General features: G+C 44.3%; 1 protein-coding gene across 6 annotated transcripts in view; it reads right to left on the bottom strand.

Moving 5' to 3' along the window:
• HDAC4 (histone deacetylase 4) overlaps positions 1-12,958 on the bottom strand; it is a 172,319-nt gene that overhangs the window by 94,365 nt on the left and 64,996 nt on the right. For all 6 annotated transcript variants that reach the window (XM_083865588.1, XM_083865586.1, XM_083865590.1 and 3 more), the window contains one exon: positions 8,202-8,273. In XM_083865588.1, coding sequence (XP_083721714.1) covers positions 8,202-8,273 — 72 coding nt within the window. The remainder of the gene's footprint in view (positions 1-8,201; positions 8,274-12,958) is intronic.

Raw genomic sequence — 12,958 nt, 5'->3', positions numbered from 1 at the left:
CAGGGTTGAAACAAAAATTAAACCTTTCCCTGTGCTGCCACCCTGGAAAGGAAACTTCGGAGAATTCTCAAATTTCCTTCTCTGCAATTTTAAGGATTACTCCACACCAGCATGGGGTCACCAAGGTAAAGTCCTCAAATTCCCAAAAGGGATTTTTTTTAATATATATCTATTTACTTGTATTTTAGTGACAGCCTTTCCTTCTGCCTTTTTCACAGAGTTATCTCCTAACCTACCCATTCCAACAGGCTTTAAATTCCTGAGGCTTTAGAGACTTTGTTACAGGCACAGCCAGGGACGGGGGAGAGGTATCTGAGTTTTGTTGAGCACTAATTCAAGACATGATAAACCCATGGGACAGGGATTATACAAGCGTAATACAAATGCATACATATATATATACATATATAAGTATATACAAATCCCAGTATCGGGGATTCACATGGAATGTGAAAGGAATTTTATTTTTTCCATCTATAAAAATGTTTGATACCTCCAAACATGATATCCGCCATTTGATACTGTGGTTAAGGGTCTTTTTTTGATAATATTCCAGTGGTACTTTGCCAGCACAACATTTGGTTAAAGGTCAGGCCTGGTGTTTCCCACCAGGAAAAGCTAGCAGCTTTTCAGACCCCATAGACTGTCAAAGGCAGGACAGGGGGACAAGGAGCCATTCCCTCTGGAACATCTGAGCTGGCTTTGAAGACCAAAACATGGTTTGTGAGGTTAAATGCCCTCACATATGAAATTCCACTGGAGTGGCAACCTGGACATCATGGTCTGGCTGAGTTCCAGGGACAGAGCTGGGAGCTGCTCCCAAGATCCTGCTATATCCCCACTATAAAGCCATTAAGCAGAAGGAGGGGCAGGGTTAAATGGGATACTGGGGACAACTCCTTCTCTGTGAGGGTGGTGAGGGGCTGGGATAGAATTCCCAGAGAAGCTGTGGCTGCCCCTGGATCCCTGGAAGTGTCCAAGGCCAGGTTGGACACTGGGGCTTGGAGCAACCTGAGATAGTGGAAGGTGACTTTGCCCATGGCAGAGGGTGGGATGAGAGGAGCTTTGAGATACCTCCCAACCCAAAATATCTTGAGATTCTGCGATTTCTGAGTTTTTGGAGGTATCCAGTCAATGTGCCGCTGGACTCCAGGGCTCAGCCAGTCATGTTTGTGAGGGGAACCTGTCCGAGTGCTGCAGCGTATTGTCTGAAGGGAATTCCTGCCACGCTCTAAGCTGAGTTTTACCAGCAAAACCCCTCTGATCCACCCTGGGCTAAGGCAGACAGGTCAGGCCTCATGCCACCCTAAGAAAGGTCCCATTTAAGTGACAGGCACAGCAGCTCCCAGGATTACAGGGGACAGGCAGGAGTTGGCTGCACTCACTTTCCCCTCTCAGTGTGTCACAAACACCTTCCCAAACCTGCTGCTGAGCCCCAGAGCTCATCTCAGCCCCTTCTGCAAGCACAAAGCAAACAGAAAACCCCATTGCTTGTCAGAGGAGGGTTTCAGAAATGGAGGGACAAAACTCCACCTGCGCCTGCCAGAGCCATATCATCGGAGTCCTCGCACTCTCTGGGCACGCGCCTCCAACTCTGTCCCGTTAATATTTTTAAAAATACATTATTGCAACTAATTCATCTGTTTTTTGAAAAGAAATTGTAGTAATTTACTTAATGTGAGGAACAATTTGCTCACAGGTGGTAGATGACTGTCCTCAGTGAAAATAAAAAGCTTCCCATATGCCATTTAAGCAGGACAACTCAGGATCTTTAAGAGATTCATTAATATCATGACAGTGTGACAGTCTACAAGCAGGATTGTAAATGGGTCAAAAAAGGTAAGTTTTGACCTAAATTTCACTGTTTGGTCATTTGGTGCAACTTGGAAAAGTCCTATAGTAGCTTGGGAGTTCCTCTCTCCAATGGAAAAGATCACTGCATTTCATCAGAAACTTTTTTTAAAAATTCAATGTAAACAATTCACTGGCAAGAACTGTCAGAGCTTTAAAAAGTACCTACAAAAAGTATCATCAAAACACGCAGTACATTTACTCTGCATATTACAACTGCAGTTCCAAATCAGTGATTCCAAAGCCTTTCATTAGATCATAAAAACTTCAGGCCAGCTTATAATGAAAACTCTAATCAAATATGAATGAATCATCTGATATGACACAATTCCTTGAATGAGAAACAGATGGAAAAGTAGTGATGATTAAGTGGTTTGGATCACAAGATATTGGTTAAGCCAAAGGAGGAGATATTTAATCGCAGAATCATGGCATGGTCTGGCTTTGAAGGGACCTTAAAGCCCATCCCATTCCACCCCCTGCCATGGGCAGGGACACTTTCCACTATCCCAAGTTGCTCCAAGCCCCATCCAGCCTGACCTTGAACACTTCCACTGATCCAGGGGCAGCCACAGCTTCCCTGGGCAACAAGGAAAGGTCTCTTTAATGAACCATCAGCAATTCCCCAGAGAAGCATCTGGAGACTGCTGCTGTATTTTAGGCATCGCTGCACAAAACATTCACCTGATATTCCCTCCACCGCCCAAACACAAAGCAGAGCCAAATATAGCCCTGAAAATCAATATACATCAGGGAAGAGCCTCCAGGATCTTGATAAATGTGTGTCGTGCTAGAAGAGGAATTCCTAAAATCCTAGGAACGCAGGTGGCTGCTCTTTCCCCTTTGGCAATAAACCACCCCCAGTTAATTTTGGCAGAAAGCACCCTGGGGAGCTCTGCAGTGCAGAGTACAGCCATGGAAAGGGCAAGCAGACAAAGGAAACACAGCCCCTGGAAATAACAGGCCAGTCCATCCTCATCCTCCCACCAAAGCTTACATCCATCTGTCAGGGGAATCTGATGGAAAAGAGGAATTGAGTACAGGGTGTGCTGAAGCACTACAGCCCCAGGCCGAGCATTGCCTTGAAAAAGTGAAGGGACTGAGAATGAAATTAAAGCAAAACAACAAAGATTTCACCCTGATTACCTTTTCGAGGTTGTAAACCCACACAGAACACCCAGGCTGCATACACACATGGCAGACAAGACGTGGCCTCCAAGATCCCATCTGAGGCATATGAAATTGTTTCCTCAAGGAAGGTCTCAATCCATGATCAATTTCCATGAAACATTTATCACTTTTCATTCACCACACAATACTGTTATTTTTAGCAAAGCCAGAGGCAGTGGGAACAAATTCCTGAATAACCATTTAAGAGAGCCTTTCCACGCCTGCTTGCATCCTGCCATTTCCTCCTTCTCTAAGTTTTCTTCACAAAGTTTTAGCATTCAAAGGCTCTTCCCTTCATTACCTGCTTTTATATAAATCAAAAGCACAAAACAACCTTTCCGGAGGTAGGGAGTCAGTAAGAATTCTTATTTTTGAAAATAACACTTGGTGAAGAGTCAGGACTAAGAGAATCCAGTGAATTCCGGAGCTGATCAGTGTGAATTATTGAACTAAGCAAGGTGAGGGAAGAAGAAAGGAAAACAGCAAGTTGGGGCTTGCAGAAGAGCAAACTTTCCTGCCTTTCATCCAGAAAACCAGTGCTGCATTCAAGAGCTTCACATTTAAGTGCTGCTTTCAGCTGTTAAAAGAGGAATAATCATTAATAATTCATGACAGCTCCTCCAATTGATAACTGTTTCCTCATGGGTAAGAAAGGAGACAGATAAATCATGACAGATAAATACATTTTCTGAGACAAAAGACAACAAAGCAGAGTTGAGGAGCTGTGGGCTCCTGCTCCTCCAAGCCCATGGGGATCAGGATATTCACATTCTGGGCTCCAGCATCAGATCAGTTCAGAACTGCCTCCAGATCCCTGGAAGTGTCCAAGGCCAGGTCGGATAGGGCTTGGAGCAACCTGGGATAGTGGAAGGTGTCCCTGCCCATAGGATAAGGTGCGGTTTAAAGTACTTTCCAACCCAAACGAATCTGTGATTCTCTGATTCCCAGCTTGGCTAGAGGAGTGGTTTAATTCCATGTGGAACATGGATGCTGAAGTCAAGACAGAGGTGGCCAAAAAGCTCATCCCACTTCCATACACCCTCGCACATGCACAAAGTGCTGAGGCAGAGTTAGAGGGTTATTAAATTATTCCATGACCAACAAAACAGGAGTTTGGGGACAGTATTAGGCCAGAAAAGAGGTTCTGAAGCTTGAACTTCCCTGCTTCTCGGCAGGAAGCTGCCCAGAGCCTCTAGATGTGGCAGTTCCCACCCCTCTCCTGCATAAATAACCCCAAAGAGCTTTCAATGGAAGCACAGCAGTTCAGCAAATCCTCTGTGGAAATCAGGGAGCTGGCTGAAGGGCTGTGCAAGGCTTTCCTTGCTCAGGAATGGCACTGAGACTGGGCTCCAGGAGTACCTCCAGCAGGTGAAACACTCCTTTTATTGTCACTGCATGCACAGTTTGCCCATTTAGCTTAGGGCTGGAAATGAAGGACAAATATTAATAAATCATAAGTATTGCAGAAAATATAACATTGAGCTGATTTTAACTCTCAAGGCTTTAAGCTGCAGTTCCTCTGCTACCTTGGAATCATGGAATGGTTTGGGTGGGAAGGGACTCAAAGCCCAACCACTGCCATGGGTAGGGACACCTTCCACTAGCCCAGGTTGCTCCAAGCCTGGCCTTGGACACTTCCAGGGATCCAGGGGCAGTCACAGCTTCTCTAGGAATCTTATCTTACACCAGAGCATCTAAATGGTGGCAAAATTATCACACCAAGGCTGACAATAAGAGCTGAAGGTTTTCAATAACCTAATGAGAGGACAGGATTGAATCTGCTTAGTGTACGGTTGTGACATCAAAATTATTTTTCCCAGAACTCACTTCTGATGGTAATTTGGGGGATCTGGATGGGTTTCTCCCTCAAGCTGGGCTTTGTGTACATATCCATATTATGTATCAGGATATTTTTAACACTAAAGGAAAGCCTTTCTAAGGGATAGCGACTTCTGGGGCACGACAAAACCTCATGCTGTTCCCGAGCTGACACGGATTAATCTCTGACTGCAAAATCAAGGGACAATATTAGTTCAGAGGCTCGTACAAACCATTTATTCCAACATACATTAACATCTTTTTTTTTTGAGAATGACTGTGGAAGTCAGAGTGGATAATTAGATCTAGGAAGCAGAAAAAGCAGCAGAGGGCTGAGATCTCCCACTTAATGCTCTGTGTTGGAAGGGACTTCAAACCTTTCCAGCCCCTTCCACTATCCCAGGCTGCTCCAAGCCCGGCCCAACCTAGCCCTGGACACTTCCAGGGATCCAGGGGCTGCCACAGCTTTTCTGGGCACCCTATGCCAAGGCCTCATCAGCCTCGGATTATTTAAAAAAAAAAAAAAAAAAAAAAAAAAAAAAAAAAAAAAAAACCACCAACGTTGCTCAATACAGTTAATTTACTCTTTTTCCTCCCCCTGGCCAAAGGCACAGCAATCCTTGGGAGCCCGAGGCAGAGCAGGCAGAGTTATCAAACTGATGATTACTGTACTCCTGAGCAGGATGTGGGCTGTGGGGGCTTTGTCTTGTTGTACTTCTGCGAGCACCTCAGAAATTCAGAAGCATCAATTATGGGTGATATGTCTTTGAAAAGGGAAAATGTTTCCCTTCCTCCAATTAATCCTTAATTTATACAGAAAAGAAGATAGAAATAATTTCCACTGACAATGACTGAACTCAGTTCTATTCTACCAAATTCATTCCTAAAAATCATTTCATAAAATTGCTCTAAATACTTCTTGGTTTGGAGTTGAAATGCTCTGCAGAACAGAGGATTTTTAGAACTTTCTCACCATTTCACATCAGAGAAAAACAACTAACAAGGGTCAAACCTCTCTTTCACTTGGTTCGTGGTGAAGAGAGAAACATTTTGGTTTCCTACAAGCACACCACAGTGATTTTATCTGAAATAGAAATGCAGCATAAAAGCTCATCGACTGCTCAAGTTTATTCAACCTTACCCTGACCAGGGCACGAGAATGTTTTTAAAAAAATATCCAAGGACGTAATCAAGCAATTTTTTTCCTTATGCTCTTTTTTAACACCATTATTTCAGTCATGCCTGAGACTTGGAACACCACCCAACAATCCCACACACAACTTGTTTTTCCAGCGCAATGCCTGGAGTTACTTCTCCTTTCTTCTCTCAATAAGATCTGCAGCAAACTCCTAAAGACAAGAATGATAAAAACTGGATATGGCAATCCCAGAATGGGTTGGGTGGAAGAGATCTTCAAAGTCATCCCATTCCAAGCCCTGCTATGGGCAGGGACACATTCCACTGTCCCAGGCTGCTCCAAGCCCCAGTGTCCAACCTGGCCTTGGACACTTCCAGGGATCCAGGGGCAGCCACAGCTTCTCTGAGCACCCTGTGCCAGGGCCTCCCCACCCTCACAGAAAACAATTCCTTCCCAATATCCCATCCACCCCTGCCCTCTGGCAGTGGGAAGCCATTCCCTGTGTCCTGTCCCTCCATGTCTTGTCCCAAGTCCCTCTCCAGCTCTCCTGGAGCTCTTTTAGGCATTGGAAGGGGCTCTAAGGTCTCCCTGGAGACTTTTCTTCTGCAGGTGAGCACTCTTAGCTCTCCCAGCCTGAATTCCATTCCCACAGCTCAATTACTTGGAGAACCATTTGACAAAGAGGCAGCGCTGCCCGATCTCTAATTCCTCTTCCACACCAGCACAGCTCCTCAGGGATCCCTGGCTCATTGTTTTCCCAAAAGCACAGAGGTGAGCTATTAAAAATACTCAAAATGGAGTCCAAACAGCAAGAACTCCCTAAATCCTGCATGGCTCCATTAAACAGCCTCATTTCATCAGTGGAAAAACAGCCAGAACAGACTCGACCATCAAGTTCCCCAAGCTCTCAACCAGCACCAGCCTTTGGCCTGAAATACCTCAAAAAGAAACATTAGACTTAACCAGCAAGCAAAATCAATACCAAAATAAAGGGATAGAAGATTCAAACCCATCCCTTTCATAGTCCTGGCCAATGATCCACAGAGCCACAAAATACAACCTGGCACACGACTGAGGTGGGCAGTAAAATCTGTAAGTTGACATGTGCTACCACAGTGACTTTAAAATGAGAACCACTCTGACGGTTAGGAAAATAGAACCTCCTTTACCTGACAGACATGTTTGGGAGCACACAGAGGGGAGAGGGATTTCTTAGAATCTGAAGCCAAATGCCTGTGCCTTGTAAACAACCATCGCTTCCTTTTTTCATCCAATGCAACAACTCTACCTCCTTGAAAGTTTCCTTCCCCAGATATGCATTTAAGTTCACAAAAATCTAGGCTAGGTCACAGCCCACTTTTTTTCTCCCCCTCCCAGCGTACCAAAGTTGTTTTGAATAAACTTAGTTTACATCTTTCCAACTGGCATTACCAGAAGTGCTCAGATCTTCCGCGAGATCTCAATCTTAATAGAAAATGGCCTGAGGGTATTTTGGAAGACAACAGAGAAGGGAAAGTTGGGGGTTTGGAAGATCTGAGCTGCTCCCTGCAGAGCAGATAATGTTTGCTATATCCTATCACCCTTGCTATAGATATCTGCTTGTACCTGGAAGAGAGAAAGAGGAAACACAAAAGACAGCAGCAGAGTGTTTCCCATAGAATTCCACATACTACAAGCAGAACTTTGGTTTCCATCACTTGTAGAGCTGCATCCCTCAGCTCTAAGAGCTCTCCCAGCTCAACAAGGAGCAGCAAGGATGATGAGCAGGAGGACAAGCCCCAGAAGATGCTGTGGCAGGATCATTAGGAGAGGGAGAACAGCAAACAGCTCAGAGCCCGGCGTGACACACTTTGAGCAGCCTGGCCTTGGCTCCCTGTTCCTTCTGCCTAATGAGAGCACCAGCTCCAAAACCTCCTTCTGGGCTGGGAAAGGACTTGTTCAGATGCTGCTTTGTTCTCCTGTCCTCTCCCTTCTAAGGCAAACCAAGCATCTCCTACCAGGCTGGGCTCTCCTCAGCCCCCTGCAAGACTCTCAGGGCTGCTGTGCTCCATTCCCAAATACCACTCTCCCAGCCTGGGAAAGCAGAGGTGTGCAAGTCCTAACAGACTCTGTTTCAGCACTCTGCATTTGCATTCTGCTCTCCCACTCACAAGGCAGAGCTGCAGAGCGTTTTCCTGCACCCCCCAGAACAGGAACCAGGTTTAATAGGAGTTTTTTTCCTTACCAGAGCTGGGCATATGGTTCACTCGAGGTGGATTCAACAGCTCCACTGGCTGGTCTCTGCCAGAAAGCCCATCTGGAAAGAAGGGGAGAAAGAAAATAAAATCACACCAACACTTTGGGTAGCTGAGCTATTTTTAGCCATTCCAAGCAGAAAAGAAAAAAAATCAGTAACCAATTATCGATGCAGAGCAGAAACACAAGTAGCACAAATCAATGGAAATGAGAACATTCCCAAAACAGCTAAAGCAGAAAATAAAGGAGACTCCATCCCAAATGACACTCAGGGTTTCCTGGTCTTTAAGTCCACAACTGGTGCTGATCCCAGACTGAGGAAACAGGCATGTCAGCTCACAAACCTTACCAGAGAGCAACTAAACTGTGATTCCTTCCTTGCTGGGAGAACTGAGCTAAGACAGAGATGCAGCCCCACGGAGCAAAGTTGAGGAATGGTTGGAATATGCCAGGGAGATGTTAAGGAAAACTGACAAATCACTGCAGGAGATTAAAATGCAGAGACATGCATAACAAGCCCCATTTTGCATAAGTTTGGGTTTCAGAAAGGCATTAAAAACATACTTTGTAAATGAGATGCACAAATCCATCTTGCTGAAGCAGTTCTCTATTTAAAATATTTCCAAGATTGTATCTTGCATCCAGGTAGAGTTAAATAGAACAATCAGTGTTGGAGACTGCCACACCTGAGTTTCTAGTCACCCATTCCCCTCCCAGAAGAGCTGAAGCAAAAAAATGCTAAACTATGTTTTCAATGTAATTATGAACCCTGGGATACAGAAAATTTATCTCAAACCTATTTGCTCTGTCAGTCTGTCTCACTTTTCCTCTCCAACCCCTTTCTGTGCTGCACCTCTGATAGGATCAAGCCAAACCCTGTCTGAAGACATCAAAGAAGCCACCCCATCTCTCTCAGGCAAAGGACAGTGTCAGAAAAACATTAAGATTTGTTTTCTTCTCCCTGCTTTCTCCATTTTTCTGGAGAGAAAGCACAGCTGGGGACTACTCTATGTCTTGCCTGGGTTCACTTCCAGTGACTATACTCGGATGGAAGGGGAAGAGCAAAATATCACCATTTTAAATATAATTGAGCTATCAGGTGCTCCAGAGCCAATGAAGAGCACAGCCCAAGAAAATACCCAGTCTTCCTAGGGAGCAGAGTATTTTCAGCCTCTCTGCTGGCCAGTTTCAGATAAGTATGTTCCTTCAGATAAGAACCCATGGACAAAACAGAGCCCTGTGGCAGGACCCAGGTGCTCTGTGAGACAAATCAAATTTGGGGGATTTTTAAGACTTGTTTAATTCTAAAAAATAAAGTACATTATTTTTTTCCACTCATTTCATTTAAAAAAAGCCCAAACCCACAAACCAACTCTTTGCAATCTTTATTTCAAAACGAGTATTAGATTAATCACAGCAGAACATTTAGGAACATCTTTTAAAGCACAGACACCTGAAACACTTGAAGCAAAACCAAGCTATCCAAGGTTCTGTCTTTCCTGTCCAAATAAAGCCAAATAAAACAAAATAAAAAATATAAAACAAAAAATAAAGCTCTAAATCTCTGGAGTCCTCCCTGAGCACAAGGATGTGCAGCTGCTGGAGCAGCGCAAAGAGGTCAAGCCATGCAATCAGGGTTTGACTCTTCTCACAAGCCACAAACCTTGGTTTGAATACTGAGACAGCCCAGACAAGCTACAAAATATTCCCCAGCTCTCTTGCTGGCCAAAATGGACCTAAACTACTAAACAGAATTGGCCAGAAAACATCCTCTCAAATTGGTTCTGTGTGAATCAGCCTGATGATTTCCCCAAAACTCTGCGACAAAGTGCTTTGTCCACCGAGCCTGGAAGGAAGCAGACACCAGCCTGGCTGATTCATGGCTTGAGTCAGGGAACATTCTGTGTAGCTTAATTTCCAGATGGGCATTTCTACTCATTAATTAACAAGACGAAGCCATAATTCATTGATGGAAACTTGAACACTTTGTTTTTTATCTTAATCTGTTCCAAAGAGTTGTTTAAGTTATTCAGAAAATATAGCTAGGCCAGGTTTGGAAGTAGCTGAGCTTGCAGGATTTAAAGATGTTGAAAATAGCAAAACAAAGGCAAAATGTTTACAAGTTTAGTCCAGAATTAACCAGAAACATGACAGCTAAAAACCCTCAGAAAAGATGAAGCAGCAAAATGAACAATTTCACAGAACCAGAGAATTGTCAAGATTGGAAAAACCTCTGGGATCATCAAGTCCATCCAGGGCAAAACCAAACCAGATGAGGACAGGAAAATACAATTTCACCACTTAAAAAAGAAGAGAAAAGAAGAGAAATGGAAGGCTGAAACATTCAATGAGGTCTTAAAGAAAACTGCAAGCAGCCTGACTATAATTAATTCTGATGAGCTTAAAAATGAAGGGCAGAAGTGGGAACGAAGAGGTTATTTAAATAGTTTTCCATGTATTCAGATCTTTCAACCTGATGCAAATCACCCTGGCCTACTTGAATTCCTGGAGCGAAGCGATGAGCAACTAAAAATTATCTTTAAAGGACACCCAGAGTAGGGGAGAAGCTCTACAGAGGTGCAGAAGCAAAACTTCAGGAGAGACAGGGAGAAAGGCAGGAGCAAGAGCTAGAGAAAATCAGCATTACTGACTCAGATTTGTCCCTTAGGAGCTTGAAATGCAGAATTAAAGAAGAAGAAAATAAAAAAAAAAAAAAAAAAAATAAAATAAATAAAAAAAAAAAAAAAAAAAACAACCAGATGGATGGGAGTTGCAGTGACAAAGGAGTAAAACCTTCCCGCTGTGATAATGATAGAAAAAAGTAAAACTAAAAATGGGAAATACCCAGCCAAGCAAGGCCAGAAAAAGAAAAAGCCAAAGGATTTTCCAAAACCAAGCACTCTCCATTCAGTGACAATGCAGAGGATCCAAGTTCCCTCCTGGATACGCCAACAGGGGCACGTGCAAGGTCATCCCTCAGGAACGTGGCAGCTTTGGTGGCCAAAGCTTCAGCTTCAATGCTTAAAGATGAACTGTGGGCAGCCAAGGAGGAACCTCAGAAAGAAGACTTTTAAAAATGAGGGGCTGCAGAATTCAGTTTTGCCAGCATCAGCCTGCTCTCCATTGAGGAAAGACAATTTTCAGGATGAGAAGTTTTCTACTAACACTGCAACTTTGAGACCACTAGACCAACTTCTGTCTCCTTTCTCGGAAATCTTCTGGACAGCACCTCACTGCACAACAACAACCAGGGGTGTCTGAGCAGGCAGGGAATTTACTCAGAGGATGGGGAGGCCCTGCACAGGTTGCCCAGAGCAGCTGTGGCTGCCCCTGGATTCCTGAAGTGTCCCAGGCCAGGCTGGATGGGACTTAGAGCCCCCTGGGATGGTGGCAGGGGGTGGAATGGGATAAGCTTTGAGGCCTCAAATCATTCTGGGATTCTGCAAGCCAGCATAAGCCTCATCACTTTCCATCAGGCTGTTAACAGAGGGGCCCAGGCTGCAGCACACGAGAGCTCCTGGCTGGTCCTGGCACTGCCCAGCACTTCTGTGCTGTCTCTGTTACATATGTCAGCCCACAGCAATTCCATGGATCTCCTCCAGGCACAGGAACATGGGGCTTCTTTTCCCCCTGCTCTCAGTATCCACAGTCACACTATAAAAAGCACCTTGCATTTTGTACCCAAGCTGAGCTGGGGGGAAGGACAATGTGCAAACAGGATTTCTCTGCGTTACTTCCTGGCAGGATTTGGGGAGGGTCTGTGGGTGGCTGTGCTTGAGCGTTTGGTTGAATTTAAAAACCAGATCATGCACTGCCCTTGGAGCCTTGGGATGCCAGGCAGCTAAAACAGGCTGGCTGAGGAATAAAAAGTCTCCACCCCTAACCCTTAAGCACAGGCCACTGGAACATCCTGACTTGCATATCAAGCATGTGTGACAAGTTACAATATTAGTAATGAGAACACTCATTATCTTGGACACGTTATTTATTTGTCTGCTCACTTGAAATTTACAGGGGGGGCTGGGGGGGAGAAATCTTTCAACATTTACAGGAAAGCAATTAGGGCAGCAAATGGATTATTTCTTTTTAAACCTATGAGAAAATGCTCAGTGCATATTTCCTCTCTAATTTGTCTGCACTCAAGGATCTATTTTTGGAAGTCTCCCTAGACTGTATTGTAGCACCACATGTACTGTAATGGCATTTTAATTAGCCCAGAGAGCTGGAAGATGCACTCTGCATCTGAAAGAGAAGCAGCCAAACAAAATGAGAGCATCCTTCTCTTCCCTTCTCAGAGATTTACAGCAGCTATCAAGCCGAAATACCAATTATGGCTTCAACTGGAACCAACTGCGACTGCTGTAAAAACCCAGTGCCTCAGCCCAGCGCATGGAACTCCACGGAAGCAAACCCAGGGTTTAACCACTATTTACTCATACTTTAAAAGTGGATGGTAAACACAAAAATACTGCAGCCACACATGGGCAGAACAGAGGACAGGAGGAGGGAGGACAAGTGGAAAAGACATGGATCTGTTATTAATCAAAACACCTGTTTAGATGAAAGTTAATCTAATCTCGTTCATATGAGGTTATTTTTTAACTATTAGGTTTACTACAACTACAGCTAATATTCAAGTGAGCCACCTTGCCTTGCCAGTGGGTGACATCATGTATCACCATCACTAGGATGGTCTGGTATATGTGTATGTGTATATATATATATATATACACACACACATATATA

This window comes from Zosterops lateralis (genome assembly GCF_965231275.1).
Source record: "Zosterops lateralis genome assembly, chromosome: 7".
Lineage (NCBI taxonomy): Eukaryota > Metazoa > Chordata > Aves > Passeriformes > Zosteropidae > Zosterops > Zosterops lateralis.
Note: the sequence above shows the minus strand (reverse complement) of the source record. Positions and strands in the feature narration are given on the sequence as shown.